General features: G+C 43.5%; 1 protein-coding gene across 1 annotated transcript in view; it reads right to left on the reverse strand.

Annotated features, from left to right (window-relative positions):
• The window catches only part of LOC126470249 (beta-1,3-galactosyltransferase 5-like), a 180,293-nt gene extending 165,241 nt beyond the window's left edge, over window positions 1–15,052 (reverse strand). Inside the window, exon 1 of the mRNA XM_050097961.1 lies at window positions 14,922–15,052. Within this exon, the coding sequence (XP_049953918.1) occupies window positions 14,922–15,000 (79 nt within the window). The 5' untranslated portion in view covers window positions 15,001–15,052. The remainder of the gene's footprint in view (window positions 1–14,921) is intronic.
• Between the last annotated feature and the right edge of the window lie 8,529 nt (window positions 15,053–23,581).

The following is a 23,581-nucleotide window of genomic DNA, read 5'->3' on the forward strand; positions in this document are numbered from 1 at the left end:
AAAGTAATGGGATAGCGATATGCACGTATACAGATGCTGGTAATATCACGTGCACAAGGTATAAAAAGGGCAGTGCATTGGCCGAGCTGTCATTTGTACTCAGGTGATTCATGCGAAAAAGTTTCCGACGTGATTATGGTCGCACGACGGCAATTAACAGGCTTGTTAGTTGCGGGTAGAAGCATGTGACATTCCACTTCGGAAATAGTTAGCGAATTAAATAGTCCCAGATTCACAGTGTCAAGAATGTGCCGAGAATATCAAATTTCAGACATTACCACTCACCACGTACAGCGCAGTGGCCGACGGCCTTCACTTAAAGAGAGCAGTGGCGTTTCCGTAGAGTTGTCGGTGCTAACAGATAAGCAACGCAGTCTGAGATAACAGCAGAAATCAATGTGGGATGTACGACGGACGTATCCCTTAGGACGTTGCGCCGAAATTTGATGTTAATGGACATGGCAGCAGACGACTGAGGCGAGTGCATTTGCTAACAGCACGACATCTCTTGCAGCGCCTCACCTGGGGTCGTGACCACATCGGTTGCACTCCAGACGACTGGAAAACCGTGGCCTGGTCAGATGAGTCCCGATTTCAGTTGGTAAGAGCTGATGGTAAAGTTTTAGTGTGGTGCAAACCCCACAAAATCATGGACTCAAGTTGTAAACAAGGCACTGCGCAAGCTGTTGGTGGCTTCGTAATGGTGTGGGCTGTGTTTACATGCCATGGGCTAGGTCCTCTGGTCCAACTGATCCGACTACTGACTGGAAATAGTTATGTTCGGCTACGTGGAGACCATTTTCAGCCATTCACGAATTTCATGTTCCCAAACAACGATCGAATTTTTATGGATGGCAATGCGCCATGTCACAGGGCCACAATTATTGTGACTTGTTTGAAGAATATTCTGGACAATCTGAGCGAATGATTTGGCCACCCATATCACCCGCATTTATGGGATATAATCGGGAGGTCAGTTAGTGCACAACATTCTGCGCCAACACCTCCGCAGTTATGAACGGCTATAGAGGCATCCTGGCACATCATTTCTGCAGGGGACTTCCACAACTTGCTGAGTCGATGCCACGTCGAGTTGCTGCACTACGCCGGACTAAAGGCGGTCCGACACGACATTAGAAGAAATTCTATGACTTTTTCCACCTTAATGTAGGCCTAGTTTGGCTGCTGTTAGTCTCCAACCAACGGTGCGGGATGACACAGAATGTTGCTGGGAGTCCATTACTTGTTCTCGGAAAGCAGGCGCAGATGTGAAGGGGTATTAAGTGTTTGGTGCACAATACGGCTATCCTCCCTTCTGGTAGTGGGGCACGGTCGACAGAAAGTTTTACAATGGGTATACCTACCCTCAAATTCCCACGCAAACCATTATCGAGCAACCGTCACATTCGAAAGCTCCACAAATCGGGATATTGCACTATTCTACCAACTGGGCAAATAAAGACCTACAATGAAGCCAGTTTCAAACTCTTTGAGGAGCTGATAACGCTGTCTCACACGAGTACACGGTATCTCGGTATCCTTCACGATGAACAATCAACATATGACGCTGTTTTCGTCCCTTATACAAGGTGAGCCAGAACTCCACCGAAAAAGTGCCAGAGGTGGTAGTAGTTGGCCCTTGTGGCCGTGCGGTTCTAGACGCTTCAGTCTGGAACCGCGTGACCGCTACGGTCGCAGGTTCGAATCCTGCCTCGGGCATGGATGTGTGTGATGTCCTTAGGTTAGTTAGGTTTAATTAGTTCTAAGTTCTAGGCGACTGATGACCTCAGAAGTTAAGTCGCATAGTGCTGAGAGCCAGAGGTGGTAGTACAGACTAAAACAAGAGAAAATGACCAGTAAGGGCTCTAAAAGGCATACCTTAAGAGCTATGAGCACTTTTTCATCTTCTATACAGTGAAACACGTCTGTTTTACTGTAAGCTGTTTGCTTTTCATATTTTGGGAGTGGGTGTATGCACCAAAACAAGAAAAAAGTCCAGGAAACATGGACTCTAAAATTCACACCTCAAGAGCTACTCAGTAGAAGACATGTGTTTCACATAGCGAAGATGAAGAAGTGTTCGTAGTCTGAAGACTTTATTTCTTATTTTGGCTGATACTACCACCTCACAAAATATGGAAAGCAAAGAGATTTCACTGGAAGACATAGTCTCACAGTAGGAAAGATACAGAACAGCTCATAGCCTTCGGGTACGCATTTAAGAGCCTATATTTACTAGACATTTTTCCTAGTTTTTGTCAATAGCACCACCTACAGAAGTTTATGAGTCGTGTTCTGGTTCACCCTGTATACTCTACCAGGCATGGTAAGGACACTAAACACCAACGACGCTAACGCACTCTGGTGGCCGTTCTACCTGTCACAGAGAATTGCAACTCCAGTCACTTACAAACCCGTCATCAGTCTGTATATGTAGGAAGTTATACTCGCACCTGACCATGTCTTTTAGGCGCTTCATTTTTTTATATTGGTTTAGTGAGACTAATGTACTTCGTAGATTAATTATTTCGCACAATTTTATTTTATATTTTGTAATAAAATCAGACGAATGTCCTGTTTGCATCGTTATGTGATATGATTGTATCTCATTAAAGGACATATGCTGGAAAAAAAAATTAAAAAGAAAAAAAATTCTCTCGGTCCCTATTCAAACTGTTGATGTGTCCCATACTCCGAATGACACTGCGCGATTCCTCCGTCCCTGGAAAAACCTCTCCGTGCCCAGTACTATGTCATGTGCCACGAATTGCTTCCCTGGAGTGTAACCATCTATTGTCAACGTCTAGGAAGTCTTGCAACCGCAGTTGAAGAACTCGGCGGGGAAAACGATACCACTGTCCTGCGACGCCCACACACCGGTGACGTGACGGAACAGCTAACGGGAAGCTTGACTGGAATGTGAACTGTATCCTCTCCACAGTCTCCATCTTGCATCCACAAACTTTCACCTATCCCGTTCTCTAGCCAAGAGTCTTCGAGTGAACTCATTCTACAAACTCAGAAGCGTCCTAGGGAAGTTCGACACGACTGCTCCTATTCTTCACGTACGTAAGCCACCTGTTGAATAGTGTGGGCTCCCTTCTGACATCCATAGCAGAAGAATCTGTTTCCTCACCATTAACCTCCAAAAAAACTACTGCCTCCAATGTTTCCACATCATAATTATTATTTGTCTCGCTGACAGCTCAGTTTTCAGCCTTAAGCTCTACACTGCGTATTCATTGAATAGGCTTACTTCTTGTTCACACCTAAAAAAACGGCGATATAACCTTATCTGCCACTATAACTTCCTCATTCATCTGCCTATATGCTTCATCTCATTAGCGTCCAAGCAATGTTTTCCGTGGCTCCTTCCTCCCTGCCGCTCCCTCCAGTTCTTAATACATCATTCAGTATTCTGCCTCTTATTAAGAAAGTCATCTTAATCCATTGGGAACTGCTGTAGCCCTTCCGCTATCCTGCCGTTCCAACCACAACCACTTCCAAACTATCTGCATCGACCGTCTCCCAGCATCAGTAGTATCAAGATTTAAGCATCACCTGCAACACTGCTATATCCACTAGCAACAGCGGCAGAATCATCACCTACTTCATCATCAGAGCCTGCAGGTGATCTGCTCAACGACTATGACACAAATACATGCATTAAATCTCACATCATAGCCATTAACGTTAATGTACAATAATGTTTTGTTATTTGTTTATTAGTGAAATGTCTTCGCAATAAAAATGGTTCAAATGGCTCTCAGCACTATGGGACTTAACTTCTGAGGTCATCAGTCCCCTAGAACTTAGAACTACTTAAAGCTAACTAACCTAAGCACATCACACACATCCGTGCCCGAGGCAGGATTGGAACCTGCGACAGTAGCGGTCGCGCGGTTCCTGACTGTAGCGCCTAGAACCGCTCGGCCACTCTGGCCGGCTCTTCGCAATAAATTGTTGAGTAAATATAAAGGGTTTAGAGCGACTTAGACAAAATTTTCATTTGATGCGAGGAATGCATTTTCCTATAAATGTGGATATAATATCTAGGCGAAACGTTGCGAATCGGCATTAAATGTAACGAACACAACTGTTCAGTTACAGGGAAGGCGGATAACCTAATAAAATTTCTTGGGATGCTTCTGAGAAGTGCAGCACTGCACTAAATTAGAGGCTTGTGCGACCCATTTTGATACAACTTAAATGTTATAGATAACGATCAGGGCAGACAAAAGTAAGATATCGCAGCAATTCAGAAGCAGTGTGCTAGATTTGTTACTTGTCAGTTCGGTCATTACGAGAGCGTTATTGAAATTCTCCGTAAGTTTACAAGACAACTCCTGGTTGGAAGAGGGCAATGCTTTTGCAAAACATTATTGAGTTTAGAGTATTGGAATTTGCAACGGACTGCGTAATGATTCTGATGCCGCCTACAATCACTTCGTGTAAGCACCGCAAGGAGAAAATAAGGGAAACTGGAGATAGTACAGAAAGAAAGGCAATTGTCTTTTTCCTCGCTCCTTTTGCGAATGGAACGTCGGTCGGGGTGGCCGAGCGGTTCTAGGCGCTACAGTCTGGAAACGAGCGCCCGCTACAGTCGCAGGTTCGAATCCTGCCTCGGGCATGGATGTGTGTGATGTCCTTAGGTTAGTTAGCTTTAAGTAGTTCTAAGTTCTAGGGGACTGATGACGTCAGATGTTAAGTCTCATAGTGCTCAGAGCCATTTGAACCATTTTTTTGCGAGTGGAACAGTCCGCCATGTGCTGTGGAGTGGCTTGAGGAGTGTGCGTGAAGATGAAGATGTGTAATGCAAATATTCTTCAAATATGGTTTGTAGACTTTCTAAACAGTAAAATTTCAGGTTGCTTCAGACGTGGAACATAGAAACTACTCTCTCGTTGGTAAGACTTTCGTGACACGAGAGGGGAATATACACTACTGCACAAAACTAAAGGACGAAAGTAACTTTCGCATGATATGTCATTGCCAAATAACACAGCTCGATGAAACTTGGATCACACATAGGAAGAAATGCTACGGTACAGTCCAAAAGGTACTGAAATAAATACCAAATGAGACGAACAATTACATGGAAGTCATTGCGATTCATGATGGTCTCCCTAACATTTCAAAAGGCGGGGGATGGTTCTTAATAGGATGTGTGAGCACTAAGGACGGCAGTACGTGCTCTGCAACGTCTTCCCATGCTGGTCACTGGGTTGGTAACGAGTTCTTTCTGGCAGGGCCTCCTATTCCTCCACCAGCGCGACTGCCAACCGCTGAATGGTCGTTGGTACATGTGGACGTCTCCCCAACGCATCCCACACCTGGTCGATCGTCGGGCGAACGGGCAGGCCAGTCAATTCGCCGAATGTCCTCTCTTTCCAAGAGCTCGTCCATCCGTGCAGCACGATGCGGTCGCGCATTGCCATTCAGAAGAATGAAGCTGGATCTGAATGCCGCCCCCCCCCCCCCCTGAAAATACGCGCTTGGGGAAGGAGTACAGATAACCTTGACCGGTAAGTGTGCCGTCTTAAAAGATTTGGAGGTCAGTACGCGCACGTAATATTATGCCACCCCACACCATAAAACCCGGACCACCAAAACGATCATGTTCGACAAAACTGGACGTACCGTCGTACGGTGAGAGGCTGGAAACACTGCGTGCACCCATGAACATTGTCGAACGTTATCATGTGTAATTCCACCAAACTGGAATAATGCTACAACTGTTCTGCATCACAGGAAAGGAGACAGAAAAGGAAAAAAGGTTGTAGACTTATCCGTTTCCTCCTCTAATGACAAGATTAATAAAAAAAATCACCAACCCCGTAGAAAAAATTAAATTTTAATCAAGTAAAGGAAGAAGCTAGTGTTATAAAGCGATGAAGTACGGTGGATCATTTGCAAGTCACGAAAAAAACTACAGAGTGGAACTATAAATTTGAATTTACACTTTACCAGGCAGTCATAGAGTTCGAAAAGTCTTTGGACTAAGGTTCAACTAGATTAGATTAGGTTAGATTAGTACTTGTTCCATAGATCATGAATACGACACTTCGTAATGATGTGGAACGAGTCAGGTTAATAAAAGGTGTCTATACAAGATATTACATTAAAAAAAATATTACAGTACACTTTTTTTGGGGGGTGGGGGTGGGGAGGGGGAAATTACCCACTTACTATATCCAAAAATTCATCTAACAAGTAAAAGGAGTTGCCATTCAGAAATTCCTTTAATTTCCTTTTAAATGCTATATGGCTATCTGTCAGACTTTTGATGCTATTAGGTAAGTGACCAAAGACTTTTGTGGCAGAATAATTTACCCCCTTCTGAGCCAAAGTTAGATTTAACCTTGAGTAGTGAAGATCATGTACACTGCTATTACTTTTGAATTCGTTCGGATATATATATATATATATATATATATATATATATATATATATATATATATATATATAGTGAGACTATAGTGAAGATCTCTAACTCTTTAAATAAGTGTCTGCAGGATGATCTTGGATGAGCTCCAGCAATTATTCTGATTACACGCTTTTGTGCAATGAACACTCTTTTACTCCATGATGAGTTATCCCAGAAAATGATGCCATACGAAAGCAGAGAATGAAAACAGGCATGGTAAGCTAATTTACTGAAATGTATATCGCCAAAATTTGCAATGACCCTAATAGCATAAGTAGCTGACCTCAAACGTTTCAGCAGATCTTCAGTGTGTTTTTTCCAGTTCAACCCCTCATCAATGCACACACCTAGAAATTTTGAATATTCTCCCTTAGCTACCGATTTCTGATCGAAGTCTATATTTATTAATGGTGTCATTCCATTTACTGTGTAGAACTGTATATACTGTGTTTTGTCAAAGTTTAATGAGAGCCCATTTGCAGAGAGCCACTTAATGATTTTCTGAAAAACATCGTTTACAATTTCATCAGTTAATTCCTGTCTGTCGGGTGAGATAGCTATACTTGTATCATCGGCAAAAAGTACCAGCTTTGCATCTTCGTGAATATAGAATGGCAGCCTGTACTAAAAGCCCTAGGGAAAGAAGCAGCGATTCAGCCTATCTTAGTGTACTGAAAAATATCCACTTCATGACCAAAACTTTATGAGCACTTGATCAATATTGTGTTGATCCATCTTTGGAACGCAATACACATCCGTTCTGTATGTCATGGATTCTGCAAGTCCTTGTCAAGTTTGTGGAGGTATATGGCACCAGATGTATACGCACAAGTTACGCAGTTCCTGGAAATTTCGTGCCTGTGGTTTGTGGGCTCGGTGCTAGCACGCGATAGCATCCCAGTCTATTTCATCGGTTTCTGATCAGGCGAATTTGTCTGTCCTTCAAACGCTATACAAAGATGCTCACGACAGCAGCACGCGAACAGCCGAACAGCTTCGCAGCTTCACGGACGCTTGTACCCAGGCGCCATGTCATAACAATCTGTCCTTCATCACAGTCGCTTACGTCCGTGAATTTCCCCGCTTCCGCACCATATTGTCGCTAGAATGGTTCCGCATGTTCCGGCCGGCCGCTGTGGCCGAGTGCTTCTAGGTGCTTCAGTCCGGAACCGCCCAGCTGCTACGGTCATAGGTTCGAATCCTGCCCTGGGCATGGACGTGTGTGATGTCCTTAGGTTAGTTAGGTTTAAGTAGTTCTAAGTCTAGGGGACTGATGACCTCAGATGTTAAGTCCCATAGTGCTTAGAGCCATTTGAACCCATGTTCCGCTCATACACTGTCCAGTCAATTTTATGTGACCACTTGTCAGAAGCATGAGACACCACCTTCTACCGCGCGGGCTGCTGCAAGACGTGCAGGAAGAGAGTAATTGAGGTACTCGCAGGTATATGGAGCCATTCCGACTTCAGTACTGTGACCAGCTGCGCTAGGTTTCTCAACTAAAGATCCATGGCGCGATGAGGTCCCACAGAATCTCAATTTGGTTTAAATCTGGGGAGGCTGGTGGCCAGGAGAGTACGGTAAACTCATCCTGGTAATATCCATCATTTTGTTTTGCATCTCCTTGTATTGGCAGTGTTTGCAATTAGATGTGAGGTCCGCCAGTTATGCAAAACCCCGTTTCTTCTCAGTACCCAACCATGTTTCGGCACCACTGTGCCATCATCAGTGGGTTTTCGTTTTTATTTATTCTTCTATGTGAACATTTTTGTTAAATGATTATAAAATTATATGCATCTTTAGTTCAAACAACAGATCGTTTCTTTTTGTAAACACCTTTACATTTGGTGCCCATGAATTTTCTGAGTCACTTGTGTGTTAAATACTACAGGTAGCTTGTCGTCTGCAACCAAACGATGTTGATGAGAAAGTTTTTTACTGGGAGTTAACCTATCTTCTAGAATGTTATTTACTTTGTAGCGATGTTTTCGCGCCTATATTCGTTTTTACTTACGTTTTCGTGCGGCAAGCACTTCCATTCTCCGCATCATGCTGAGGTGTTGTGATGCACACGTAACTATAACAAGCATTTTCCACAAATAACGTAGTAAAAATTCAAATTTAGTGGCGGACTCTCTAGTGAACAAATGAACACTGACTGGGTTGGGACACACAACAAACGACAATCACACTGTGTTGTGGTGAAGTGAAAAGTGTTTTTACTGCGTTATTTGTGGAAAATATTTGTTATAGTTACGTGTGCATCACAACACCTCAGCATGATGCGGAGAATGGAAGTGCTTGCCACACGAAAACGTAAGTAAAAACGAATATAGGCGCGAAAACATCGCGACAAACTAAATTACATTCTAGAAGATAGGTTAACTCCCAGTAAAAAACTTTCTCATCAACATCGTTTGGTCGCAGATGACAAGCTACCCTTTCTCTGCCTCGTGATGACTGGGTGTTGTGTGATGTCCTTAGGTTAGTTAGGTTTAAGTAGTTCTAAGTACTAGGGGACTGATGACCATAGATGTTAAGTCCCATAGTGCTCAGAGCCATTTGAACCATTTTGACAAGCTACCTGTAGTAATTAACACACAAGTGATCCAGAAAATTCATGCACACCAAATATAAAGGTATTTACAAAAAGAAACGATCTGTTGTTTGAACTAAAGATGCACATAACTTTATAATCATTTAACAGAAATGTTCACATTGCAGAATAAATAAAAACGAAAACCCACTGATGATGACACAGTGGTGCCGTAACATGTTTGGGTACTGAGAGAAAAAACGGTGTTTTGCATCACTGGCGGACTTCACATCCAACAATCATCCTGGTAATGTTTGAACCACGTAGGTACCCTATGAGTTGCATGACAAGTTGCATTTCCCTGCTGGTAGATCGTGCTGTGGGAAAACAAACTGCATGGGAGGGTGGACATTGTTCTCAAGAGTAGATGCATACTTGTGCTGATCCATTGTGCCTTCCAGAATGACGAGATCACACAGGGAATGGCACGAAAACATTCCCCTGACCATATTGCTCCGTCCTTGTTGGCTTTCAGACGTTTCACGCCGTACACGACAACGGCCATCGGTTCAGTGGAACGTGAAACGTGATCCGTTTGAAAAAGGTACCCGTTACCACACAGTGGATGTCCATTTGCGTTACTGGCGTGCAAATTGCAACCTTTGGCGCCACTGAACAGCGGTCAGCATATGTGCATGAACTAGCCACCTGCTGCAGAGGTCCATACGCAGCTACGTCGGCTCAACGACACTGTTGCTAGCTCCTGGGTTCATCTGGGCGGTCAGTTGCTCAACAGTTGCACATCTATTCGCCCCTACACGCCTCCACAGCTGTCGTTTACCCCTGTCATCTGTTGCCCGTGGTGCATCATAGTTGCCTCTGCGCCGGTTTTGAATAGCGCCACTTTGCTATGCACGGTACACTTTAACCACGGCGACGCCAGAACAGTTTACAAACGTTGTAATTTCGGCAATGCTTCCACCCTTGGCCCGAAAGTGAATGACCATGCCCTTTTTGACGTCCGATAATCGCTCTGTTTCCGCATTACGACAACGAGTGCACTGTTTTCCGCGTTCCCTCTACATGCTTTATATACCCTCCACTGCTAGTGCTACTATCTGCCGTCAGTGAGTGGTTATTGGACGTCAACGTCGCACATAGGCGGTGGTCACATTAATGTGATTGGACCGTATATACAGAGGGGTCCAAAATATGTATCCACTGTTTAAAAGTCAATAACTTGCAAACTAATTGACAGAGTTGTCTCATTTTTGGTGAAAGTGTAGCTTAAAGTCCAACTTAAAGATATCACTGTAGACGTTCGAAATGGTCACCATTAACATCCGCACACAAACGATGCCGCCGAACTGCAGCATGAACTAGACTGCAACATGTTCAGTTGGATATTTGCACATGAATGTTCGATGAATTCTAGAAGTTCATCCAATCTGCATGGCTTTTGTCGATAAACAACGTCCTTTAGTGTTCCCCACAGGTAAAAAAAAAAAAATGGTTCAAATGGCTCTGAGCACTATGGGACTTAACATCTCAGGTCATCAGTACCCTAGAACTTAGAACTACTTAAACCTAACCAACCTAAGGACATCACAAACATCCATGCCCTAGGCAGGATTCGAACCTGCGACCGCAGCGGTCGCGCGGTTCCAGACTGAAGCGCCTGGAACCGCTCGCACAGGTAAAAGTCCAGAGGAGTTAGGTCTGCGGAACCTCTACGGCTTCAAATTTGTCTCGAATGCGACGAATTGTGGCTCTATTTGATACTCATTTCGCCATTGCCGTTGCACCTCATTAATGTTTTCATGCTTAAAATACCACTTCAAAACTGACTTCCTTTCATCGAATATAAGCCTTGCGCCAGCCATGTTTACTCGAGTAACTAGGTGCAACTAAGAACAAAACACTTGACTATCTGGCGACTGTCATCTGACAAAACAAAACAACGCAATACAACGCTTTGGGGCGATTGCCGGAACTACAAACTATTACACTACCAAAGATGAGATAACTCCGCCAATTAGTTTGCCAGTTATGGACTTTTAAACGGTGGATACATTTTTTTGGACCCCTCTGTATAAGAACCAGTCAAATGAAAACGAGACGGATAAAAAAAAGTAAACCGTTCATTATTTCAAAAGTAATCGCCATAACTGTTAATTTAATCGATTTTCCTTTCATGGAAAAATGTTTGATGTTGCCCACGGAACCATGATTGTACCTAGGCGTGCACCTCTTCGTACGAAGCAAATCGGCAGCTAGGAAAGTCTATATTCAGGGCTCCAAAAAATATGAAAATCGCATATGGGTGGGCTCACATGTTGCCAAGTGTGTTTTGACTACGCTGCAGAAGTTTCACTTGGAAGCGCTCACACATCCTCCATGGAATCATTATCTCTCACTATGCGTTTTCCATATCTTTGGAGCCCAGAAGAAAGACATTCATGACCTCGATTTTCTTCGGACGGAGAAGTGCACACCTGGTTACAATCATGGTTCTGTAAGTAATTCAAATGGTTCAAATGGCTCTGAATCTGAGATCATCAGTTCCCTAGAACTTAGAACTACTTAAACCGAACTAACCTAAAGACATCACACACATCCATGCCCGAGGCTGGATTCGAACCTGCGACCGTATTAGTCGCGCGGTTCCTGATTGAAGCGCCTGGAACCACTCGGCCACCGCGGCCGGCCTCTGTAAGTAATTGCAAACATTTTTCCATGAAAGCATTGACCGTCTAGTCTCACAGTGAGATAAATGTATTAACAGAACAGTTATGGAAATTACCTTTGAAATAATTAAGAGTTTACTTAATTTTTTCATCTGTTTCGTTTTCATTTGACTGCCGAAGTACATTCCTTACGCGTCACGTTGCCGGGCGGCACCCACTCTCGCGGTGGGCCGTGGTTATAATTTTATGGCACATCAATGTATACATGAATGCTACGCTGCCCATTACACTCGAACACTTTAGTAGCGAAATCAGAATTAAAAGGAGAGCCAACCAAATAGATCTGGCGGACAGGATGGGTAGCAATCTGCAGTTAGTTACCTGCTGATGATGCCGAGGTGTACGGGAAGGTGTCGAAGTTGAATGACTGTAGGAAGATACAAGACGACTTAGATAAAATTTCCACTTGGTGCGATGAATGGCAGCTAGCCTCAAATGTGTAAAGACGTAAATTAATGCGGATGAATAGGAAGAACAAACCTGTATTGCTCGGATAGAGTATTACTAGTGTCCTGCTTGACACAGTCAAGCCGTTTAAATATCTGAGCGTAACGTTGCAAAGCGATACGAGGTGGAATGAGCGTGTGAAAACTGTGGTAGGGAAGGCAAATGGTCGACTTCGGTTAACTGAGAGAATTTTAGGAAAGAGTGGTTCACCTGTAAAGGAGACCGCATATAGGACGCTGGATCGACCTATTCTTGGGTACTGCTCGAGTGTTTGGGATCCGTATCAGGTCGAATTGAAGGAAGACATCGAAGCAATTGAGAGGCGGGCTACTAGATTTGTTACTGGTAGGATCGAGCAACACATAAGCGTTACTGAAATGCTTCGTGAACTCAAATGGGAATCCCTGTACGGAAGGTGACGTTCTTTTCGAGAAACACTATTGAAAAAATTTAAAGAACCGGCATCTGAAGTTGACTGCCGAACTATTCTACTGCCGCCAACATACGTCGCACGTAAGAACCTCGAAGATAAGATACGAGAAATTACTGCTCATACGGAGGCGTACAGATAGTCGTTTTTCCCTCTCTCTATTTGCAAGTGGAACAGGAGGGGAAATGACAAATAGTGGTACAGGGTACCCTCCGCCACGCACCGTACGGTGGCTTGTGTACTGTATGTGTAGATGTAGATATCGCGAAAAATATTGTCAGCAGCCGTAGAGGAATCCAAACTCACATGAACCACTTTCGTTTGCTTCGAACCAATTGATGGGATTTTTTATTTAGATCAATTGAAGACAGCAACTGAACTGACAACAAAATAAGTAAGCAGAACAGTAAAAATGGCTTGGAATGGTTTTGGTAAATTAAATAATATTTTCAAAACCAAGTTTGTGATTTGCCTAAAAATCCGTATGTCTTGGCAATTTTGAATTATGGCTGTGAGACGAAACTTCGAAGGCGAAGATCACCCAAAAATCGTGAGGAATGGCACGATGCTGCTTTGGAATTACTAGGACAGGTGGGGAAACAGTCAAATGAATGAGGAAACTAACTGAAGTGGAAGACCTAATTACAGCTGCAACGAAAATGCATTATAGGTGATCTGAACATGTAGCCAAGAGAACAGGCCTAAGACGGAACAAGAAAGTTCTTTGCAGGATACCAAAAGATAATAAAAGGCGAGACGACAACCTGACGAAAGTGGGGTAGATGGTATTGTAAAATATGCAAGAGCAACATGGTTGTAGGATTGCAGTATGGAACAGTTTGGAAGAGGCCTTTATCGCTAACGATGATGATACCGGCTGTAAAAAGATGTAATTGGTTGTGAAGGTTGATTGAGATATCGAGGCTGGATGAAAACAAGTACCATATGACGGTTTTGGTCAGAATTCTTCAAGGGTAAATGAGACTGCGGTATGTTGGTCAGATTATATGCATGCAGTAAACAGGAATGTCGTAAAACACCTTATGCACTAGTTATGCATATAATAAATTGCAGCATTGTCCATGGAAGAGCTTGATGCAGGTAAACAATAACTAATAATAAATTTCCAATAAATAAATACGTCTGTGAAGTAGAAACAGCAGGAAAGATCGGTGCCTTCTGGTAAGTCCCCTTGTAGCTGTTAAACTTCGTTTGCTCTCACTCATAGTTCAGTTTCTCTTCAGATTATCAACTTAAATGGTCTTAGTAAGGAATCTGCAATGCATCACCAGTACGGCCGGAACCTATTGGTACCTGCACTGATCATCCACACTTCGTAGCCGAATACGTGCGAAGTGCTTATTACATTTGTCAGAAAAATCATATCTGTATAATGCATGAGCGAAAACTTACTACTTTGTAAACATCTACAAAATACAAGCAGCTCCGTAGAAGAGTACAAGTATTTATTCTTCTGTCGTTCTTTTCTAAAACGTTGCTACAGCTTTCAAATGCAGACTATTAATTAAAAATGATGGAAAAATGAACTAATACTGAAGCTGCTGTTAATAAAGTCACTAAATTGATAGCACAGGTGTGTACTAAACTGCCACGGTTGAGCACAAAACAACATTTTTCCAACGTGCATTGGAGTAATGTTCACGAACAAACGGTATTTTTCAAGAGACTCGTATAGTAAAGACTTTCAATGAGGAAATATATCAGAAGCAATGGAATATCTACATTTTCATTAGTGCTTTTAAAGCAACTATTTAACGAATAATCGTGCAACATCTTTCAAAAAATTTTTAGGTCAGAAAACACGGGATACACAGTGCATCAGCGCACAAGCATTTGAATTTTAGAAAAAATCTGCAATGGAAATGGAAGTTCGATTTCGCGCAAACAGTGACTGCCAAATATTTCTACAAAAGAAATTCTTTAGAGGTTTGTGACTACATATAGGTGAGGAATTATCATTAGCGAAAACCAGCGGAAAGAAACGGACGGAACCTTTTACGAAGTGGTCTCGAGTAGTCTGCCATTGAAATGTGTAGTAATTCTAGAAAGATGAGTAAAGTTTCGTTCGCCTAATACAATTTAAATGTTCAACGTGAACTGCGTCACCTTGAGATGTTAGACAGATGAAACGCAGAATTTCTGGTTATATGAAATAAGTCCTCTTCATCGTCAGCAAATTTTCATTCTACTGACAACGAATGGAACCATTATTGAATGATACGACGAAGCTCGTATGCGCAAAGCAGTCAACAGAGCATTTATTTTAAGACTAAGACTGTGTTCAGTTGTAAGCGATAAGCGCATGGTACTCACCTGAACCATTATGTCTCAAAAGACACAGCTGTTTGGGTGGCAGCCTTATGTCAGGCTGGATCGTCCTATTCTTCTCCATTGGTGCGCGTTTACCACGACTAAGATTTACACTGCACGAGTGTGTGGCGTTTACGCTCGGTTCAAGCAAGACTAAAAGTGTATCGTCGCATGAAAACCTGTGTGTCCACCAGCTTATCTCTCGCCGCGCGCATTGGCTTCCGGCACGAATGTAATCGCTGACCACAAGGAAAGTTGTTTTCGCCAGCTTTGTCGTTTGCGCTCTTATGTTACGTTTTGTCATGGAAGTCACTCGCTACCAGATCGCCGGTCGAAAAATCTGGACCCACTGAGATACTGTTTCAACTAATTAGGTACTAATTACAGTTACAACCAATGCGGGAGGATGGTGGTTCAAATCCCTACTCGACCACCCAGAATTAGGTTTTATTTAATGGGTTCGAAACAGTCCACGAGGCGCGCTGAAACATAGCTCGTGATGTGCTTCCCTCCCACCCCCCCCCCCACCCCGGTCGCCCACCCTGCAACTGCAGTGTTTTTAAATGTTTTATGGCATACTGGCTGTGAGCCGCGGCTGCGCTCGCATATCAATAGTTTCTTTATGATGACAGAGGTGAGTAAGTAAGTAAGCTAGGGATTTATTATTATCTGGGCATATATTGCTGTAGATATGTCTGTGTGTATGTATAAAATATTTACGTAGTACTAGTATATATGTACATAATGTCTTTTTATTATTTTACTGCATGTCGAGTCTTACTTTAAAATATCGATAACTAAAATAATTTCTTACTTATCAACTATTTATTGCACAATCTTAACTCAACACAGTTCTATAAACAGCTTTTTTTAAACAGCTTGACTGCTTTTTATCATAGTGATAAATCAGAAGGTGCGATCTGTTTTACTTGGTAAAAACTTTCTGAAGCCAAGGTTGGATAAATATTTGTTTGTGCACTGTGGTTTTTATGACGTGAAAATTATCTGTGAACGCTACATACATGGACATGGTTATCTGTACAAGGTGCTTTTTGATTTTAGATGTATTATTTATGACAAACCTTTACATAGTGTACTATATTTTATCTACTCACATAACAACTTGGCGTGAGGTTTCAACTCAAAATGAACAAGTTTTATAACAAAGATTTTTGAAGACCTGAAGATGACAGCAACGTCTGTCGAAACTGGTTGCTGTAAATACAAAAATACCGGTATTTATGCGATCTTGGCTTTTTAAAGTTTTTGCTATCTATAAACAACGTTTTTGGTTTTGCCGTGTTTTGAAGGATGTAAATTTTTTTTGGGCTGGATACAAGTGAGCACCCCCGTAAGGGTGATATGTTGCGCTCGCCGAAATCCGTCTTACAGATTTTAATTACATTGCAAGCTTCAGTGTGGAGCCACTTAAAAGTGATGGGGGTGGTCTGTGGGGGCAGCCACTTGAGACATTTCAGAGCCCTTCGACGATCCTGAATAGGTGCTGAAATGTCTTTGGTCCACCATGGCGCCGACTGGTGGCGGATTGGGCCCCTAGAAAGGGGCATAGCAAATCCAGCGGTAGGGGTGATTGCGTGGAAGACGTTTCCCACAGTTTCGTCGATTCACTCTGACAGAGAGGTGGTGAAGGTCATGGCAGTGGTACGCAACTGCCAGCTACCTCTTCAAAGATCACAACGTGATAAGTTGTCTGTTGGGTGGTCATAAGGAAGTGACAGGATCGCCAAAAAGTGGTCACTAACACTAAGCTCGTCATGCAGTGACCATTGTAGCGAAGGTCTAGACTGTGGTAAAAGCGCATAAATTACATCCTCAAAAAGGTGTCATGGGTGGCACTAAAATTGGTAGGAGTACCATAAGAGAGAAGCACAGATATAGGTCAGAAAAAAGGTGGTTGATCAGAATTCCCATTCAAGTGAGGTGATACTCCCCTACAGCACGTAGTAAACATTGAAATCCCCAAATAGGAGAAAAGGGGAGAGAAATGTTGCATTATGATGGTCATTTCAAGGTAAGTAAGGCCACGTCAGTAAACTTAACAATTGGTGATCACTGGGACTGGTTCCACTTGCACTTTATTATCAGTGGAGTACAGGGCTGAATCCGCTTACTAACGATATCTGTTAGAACCATTGTACAGACAATCCAGATGCTCTCTCAGGGCCAGTGTGATTCTGACAGAATGCACAGTAGCCTCGAAGAGTTGGAGAATGATCATCACTGAAATGTGTTTCTTGGAGAGCAACACAGATCACACAACAAGAGGAAATTAGTTGTAGTTCTGGTAGATGACAGTAGTATGCGTTACAGGTTTATTGGGCCATGGATGAGGGTGTCCTGGTTAGTTGTGAAGGGGCCGGGAGGACTGGTCACGCCCTGGAATCACTGTCAGCCACCAATGGGTGTGGAACAACATCAACGAACGTCTATTTGGAGTTCGAAGGTGTGTGTGGGGGCGGTTTCTGGCCCCTCTAAAATCACCAAGACAGCATATTCCCTACATTTCTTCTTCTTCTCTTTCACAACTTATAGCGGCGAGAATCTTGTGAGTGCTTATCCCATGAAGGTGTAAGAAAGAAAGAAGAGTGAGCAGCTCTGGGACCGAGAGTCTGTGGCTTCTTCAGCGACTGGCTGGTGTTGGGCTGCTGATCTGTGGATTTCTGAGGAGAGGGTCCTGAAAAAGTGAAGTGGTTGAGTACAGTCTCCACAGATCAGGTCTTATATATGCCGGGAAGACTGTCTAAAACGCTGGCATACGAAGCCAGAGTGGGAAATGCGGCTTCACATCGAAGCAGTAAATCATGATATTGACCTTCTTTGGAAACGAATCCACTTCAAAAGCGAGGACGAATGTGCCAGTGTCAACCTTGTTGTCTGGAGGGGCTCGACATGCATGGTGTATGAAGTGGTTCCGTTACCTTTCCAAGTGTTCGTGTACTTTTTCATCAGTCTGCAGCGTTAGGTTTTGTTGAAAAATTAATCCATGCTCCATGTTTCGGTAACAGGTACAAACCAAGTTGTTTGCAATAGAGTAACAACTGGGAACCACTTCGTAATCTACTAAGGTCAGAAAGTTCGCCAAATGAGTTTTAAATATTCCCCACAAACAACACTGGCTCAGTAGAGAGAAAGGACCAGCCATCTGTTTGGGTACGAAGCAGAAACTGAGGTGAATAACTGTCTCCAAGTCACTTGGTTCAGTTTTTCTCCGATGCGCTGCCCGAAGAGGGAAAGTTTCCAGAATTTTAATACTTTGCATTGAATTGTGATCTGTCTGAAGAGACCGCCGGAGCCTCACGACCACCGGCTGATAACTTTGGCCGTTTCATGACGCCAAACACCCGCAATGATTCCGCCTACTCCGAACGAGCGCTATGCCCAGCGGCGCCACCCGGACAAAGCAAAGGCCACCTTGTGTAATGCCCCATGCCTAGAGTCTCGGTGTCCCCAAACGGACAAAAATCTCGTCCACGGCATGCGCGGAGAGGTGACAGCTAGGTCATCAACAGTGCAATCTCTGCGTTTTCAGGGGGCTACCACCGTACCGGTACCTGATGGCCCCCACATGGACTGGCTATCATGCTAGGTGTTGGGCGACCTTCCCTGCACGGCCTGCAAACTCTATAAAATAATTTAGAAAAGATGGGCAGACCTAGATGTGGGGACCGCGAACATAAGGTAATCGAAATATGTGGTCTAAAATAAAGGGAAGAAATTGGGAAAAGCCTACTTGACGTCCTACAAGACAGCTAGGTTGTCAGCAAGTAATTTGTCCTAGAGACCAAGTGTGCGAAAAGATACAGTCAAAGAGTAAAATTGTAGGACAGGAAAGGAAGAATTACTACAATGGTTTAGCACGCAGTGCGTACGACACAGGTATTCATGAAAAAGCTGTGAGCCCCCTAGGCGGTCCTCGCTGAACAGAGGCCATTATCAAGAATAGGGGCGGTGTTTATGGTATTAGCGTGATGTCTTGTGGGGATGACTTAATTTTTTTGTTCACTGTGTTTAAATTAGGCAGAAGACTGACTGGTTGGGACAGTCGACGTGGTGCAGTACTTGAGACATTGAACTCGCGTCAGGAAGAGGACTGTACACACTATGTTCCTGTTTACCTGAAGCACTTTGGGTCATTTATGATAGAGTTCCTACAAAAAGCCCACTGGACGTCCGTTTTTGTTCCACTGTGCATATTCTTTACTGACGTCGTAGAAGACGCAACGATAGACTCCAATCTTTCACCTTTTCTTGTGGTGGCCAGAGGATGGCAACTGCGTAGATGTCTGGTCGTAACAAACGTTTCCTCACGTGATGTCCTAATCGTGAGCCGACTTTATAGCATACAAACGGTAGTAACCGTCTGTTTCTTTTACTGAAATCCCACAGGCTCTGCGGTTCTTTGCGTTCTATCGATGACTCAAATGGAATTGAGGAATATCGTATAATAAATCTGAATACCCAACAAAAGTCTAGTGTTGTAACTCTCTTCCTTTGTGCAGTAATGGAAGTGTAGAAAATGAATAAAATGTCATACTCCGTCATATTCGTGTAACAGATCTGACCACAGGTACGCAGAGCCTGTGTAAAGCGGGGGAAAGTCAGACTCTTATCACATTCTAGTAACACTGCCGTTTGTATGCTGCCAGGTTAGTTCAAGGTCCCGTCCCGCCACGAGGAAAACATTCTGTTATTACCTGAGACATCTGCAACAGATTCTATCCAGTCACCTTCCTGCTAATGGCTTACTAGCTTCCTGAAGGAATTTCGCCAAATTTACGGGAATTGGAGTAGTGTTCTTTACAAATGTTAATAGCGCTGTACTGCATATTTCATATTCAATCCTAGCCTTCTGCTGTTTGATGTGTTTATAAGGGCGTTCTCAGTGCACATATATGTAACTGCAAATTTGAAGTACTTTCTAAGGAGGCTGTGAGATTTGAATTTGGGCTCCGTGTGGTTCTTCAGTCACTATTTATTCGGTACTCTAACTTATGTCCATCTGCAAAGACCTCAGTTTTCATTATACGCTTTTTTTAAATGACATTTTCCTCAACGAGTGATAATTGTGTCCTTTTGAAACAAAACAGTTGGAAAACTTGATAACACATTCCATCTCCTGTCTTGTTAGCTCACCCATATATTGCAAGGAGGCACGGCTTCATCATCATAGCCTCAGTCGTTATGCAAGGATCTTCATAGCGATGTCAAAACCCCAGAAACGCGTGTCTGCGAATTTTGTTGATAAGTGATGCAGAGGGGGTGACATCGCTACGAAGGTTCTAGTATAAGGAGGCCCTGGTGATGAAGCAATGTGTTTGAAATGTACATTGACATACTGGATACACTGTAAAGTACTGTAGACAGATTTTATTAATACGTTTTCCATTAATTTCATTTTCTTGGTTAGCCAAGAGTAGCCACTATGAGTACCACGAGATAAAAAAGATTGTTTTACTTAGGCAATCAAATTTCATTAAATTAAGTTTTAACTCTTTCTAACGAAAAAACATCGTCAGAAGCGAAAGCACAGCTCAGGAAGTGTGACAGGCCCGTTATAGTTCACAATATGTGCAGAGAATATCAGAAACACCTTTAAAAATTTTTAGAGGGGAGCACCTCACACCAAAACAAGAAAATAGTCCGTTCAAACGTTTTTGAGAAGATCCTATGTTTCTGAGTTACTAACGAAAGAATATGTCACTAAATTTCCATGCCAGAAACTTACAACACATGTTGCAGACGTCCTGCGTCAGTTTGCACATGCACTTGTCCGATCATGGAATACAGCATAATTTACAGGCGTTTCGCAGGCTTCCAGACAAGTTAACGAAGTGTTTCTACATCAAGAGTGTCTACTGCGTAAACCAACAGCTTCAGATCTGAACTCGAAAGCCTTGAACTTGTGCTGATTATAGCCGGCCGCTGTGGCCGAGCGGTTCTAGGCGCTTCAGTCCGGGATCGCGCTGCTGCTACGGTCGCAGGTTCAAATCCTGCCCCGGGCATGGATGTGTGTGATGTCCTTACGTTAGTTAGGTTTAAGTAGTTCTAAGACTAGGGGACTGATGACCGCAGATGTTAAGTCCCATAGTGCTTAGAGCCAACTGAACCATTTTTTTTGTCCTCTTGTACCTTTCCACCCTTCGTGGTAGGTAGTAGCATGCAGGGCATCCATAAGAATGTAACTGATTTGCGTTGGAGAACCACAACGCTTAAACCACATAGTTACTTTAATTGCAAATAGTGTAAAAAAGTTAAGTTTGAATGAGGTGTGCCGCATGGAGTGGCCGCGAGGTTTGAGGCGCCATGTCACAGACTGCGCGGCCTCTCCCGCCGGAGGTTCGAGTTCTCCCTCGGGCATGTGTGTGTGTGTTGTTCTTAGCATAAGTTAGTTTAAGTAGTGTGTAAGTCTAGGGACCGATGACCTCAGCAGTTTGGTTTTTTGAACGAGGACAGTATGGAACTTGACAACGAAACTTGTGAACATGCTGTATCATATTCGGTGCATCCAATATCAAAAGCCACAGCAATCACATTATCCAGATATTTGACATGAATTCTTCCATTCGTATGTGTTTTAATCACTTCATTTAAATTCCACATTTGCTCTCTGATGCCGAATGAGAGGATATGTGACAACACAGCAAAATCTGTTTTGCGAAATATAGCCCTGTAAGTGCTGCATATGTTCATGTATATTGCTTCAAGGAATTGTTTAGCTTGTTGCCAAAAAGTACTTCGTTTATGACTCTTGTGTAACCGCTGGTCGTAATTGTCTGTTGTACGGTATTGTTTCTTTAGCGGCTTGAGCTTTATATTGGTTAATCATCAAACATCGACTGTACACAAATGTAGAGTTTCACACATATATGACCTTGATTGATCCTAGAACAGACACTGCTCGTATTTAACGAAAATTTTGTTCGGTTTTAGTCATTTGAAATGGAGTACTTTCCTAGCTAGAATTCTACTGCCTTAAAAATAAGTGAAGCAGTCAGAAGAGATGGTGGAATATCAATGTATCTTTGTACACTTACACGCTATAGGCGGGTATATTAATGATTACAGTTACAGTTCTCTGTGACAGGTAGAACGACCACCAAAGCCTATTGTTTTTGTCTAGTGTTGTTACCAGGGGCATATAGGGGCGTGAACAGCGTCAGATGTTCAGTGATTACTGTGAAGGACCCGAATATGCCGCATAGTCGTGTGAGAGAGCGTTATTAGTTCCAGTCTCATAATGGGTCTCCATTTGGTTGGCTGGCTGACTAAATCGTGCTGTATCCAGGTTTTTACGGCATTAAGATGTGACGGCGGCTCGATGTTGGACTGTATGAAACGTGAGGGCAGACATACTCGTTGTCAAGATTCCGGTCCACCACGTCGGACGTCAAGAGGGAGCATCGTCGTATTGTGCACCAAGCACGCCTCCCAGCCAAAAATATGTAATCAGCTCCTCGCAAATTCTGCATCATCCCGCAGCATTGCTCGGAGTCTCAATAGCCGGACTAGGGAATTACCGTCTCATACATAGGCGGCCAGGAACGCCGCAACACAAAACGGCTGGATGTGAATTGGTACCTGGTAGCATGGACTGCTTACGAATGGCTTCGCGGTTCCGCTCTACTCCGGATGACCATCATCCTCGAGTATAGTAGCGGCCTGGGGAGAGGTCTCATTCTTTGAACGTTTTTGAGATGCTATGCTAGGAAGACGTCGCGTACGACATCTGGTCACGGCTGGTAGTGAGTGAGGGAACTCTGATGGCTCACTGATATGTCACGTCTCATACGACAGTATCGTGATCCCAATTTTTGACAGAAAATTAACTTGTCAACACATAACACTTGTCTTAATTAACCAACTGGGTGGTGTTGAGACAGTATCGTGGCCAGCAAGATCCCTGGATACGTCTGCGATAGAACATGTGTGGGTCAGCTCGTACATCAATTCCATCGCAGTGTCACTACCCAGGATATCGAGGACCAGTTACAATATTTGTGCGCCACATTGAGTCAGAGGAGAATACGACAGCATTATGTCGCGCTTCCAACAGAATCAGTGCATGTGTCCAGGCCAGAGGTGGTGCAGTGTGCTACTTATAACTAGGCTCATATTGCCGAGTTTATGTGTCAATTTGACTCGATTTTATAATCGCTGCACTATCACATACCCTCTCAACCTGCGAAGTTTTCGATCTCCACATTCTGTGATGAGGCGAGGCCGCCCAACACCTTGTAGCTACTTGCTGTTTCACCGTGCTTCAACCACTTTCCAAAGATGGTCACGACAGTAGCACGCGAACATCCAACCAGCTTCCCCGTTTCCGAGATGCTTGTTCCCAGGCACGGGCAATAACCATCTGCCCTCCATCATAAACTTTTAGTCAGAGGATTTCCGCCTTCTGCGGCCTGTGTCTTTGCTAGAATGATTGAAAAAATGTGTGTGTAATCTTATGGGACTTAACTGCTAAGGTCATCAGTCCCTAAGCTTACACACCACTTAACCTAAATTATCCTAAGGACAAACACACACACCCATGCCGGAGGGAGGACTCGAACCTCCGTCGGGACCAGGTGCACAGCTAGAATGATTCCCATTCGCCATTGCTACTACTGTATTCTCTCCTGACCGCATCATGTACC

This window comes from Schistocerca serialis, chromosome 3 (genome assembly GCF_023864345.2).
Source record: "Schistocerca serialis cubense isolate TAMUIC-IGC-003099 chromosome 3, iqSchSeri2.2, whole genome shotgun sequence".
Lineage (NCBI taxonomy): Eukaryota > Metazoa > Arthropoda > Insecta > Orthoptera > Acrididae > Schistocerca > Schistocerca serialis.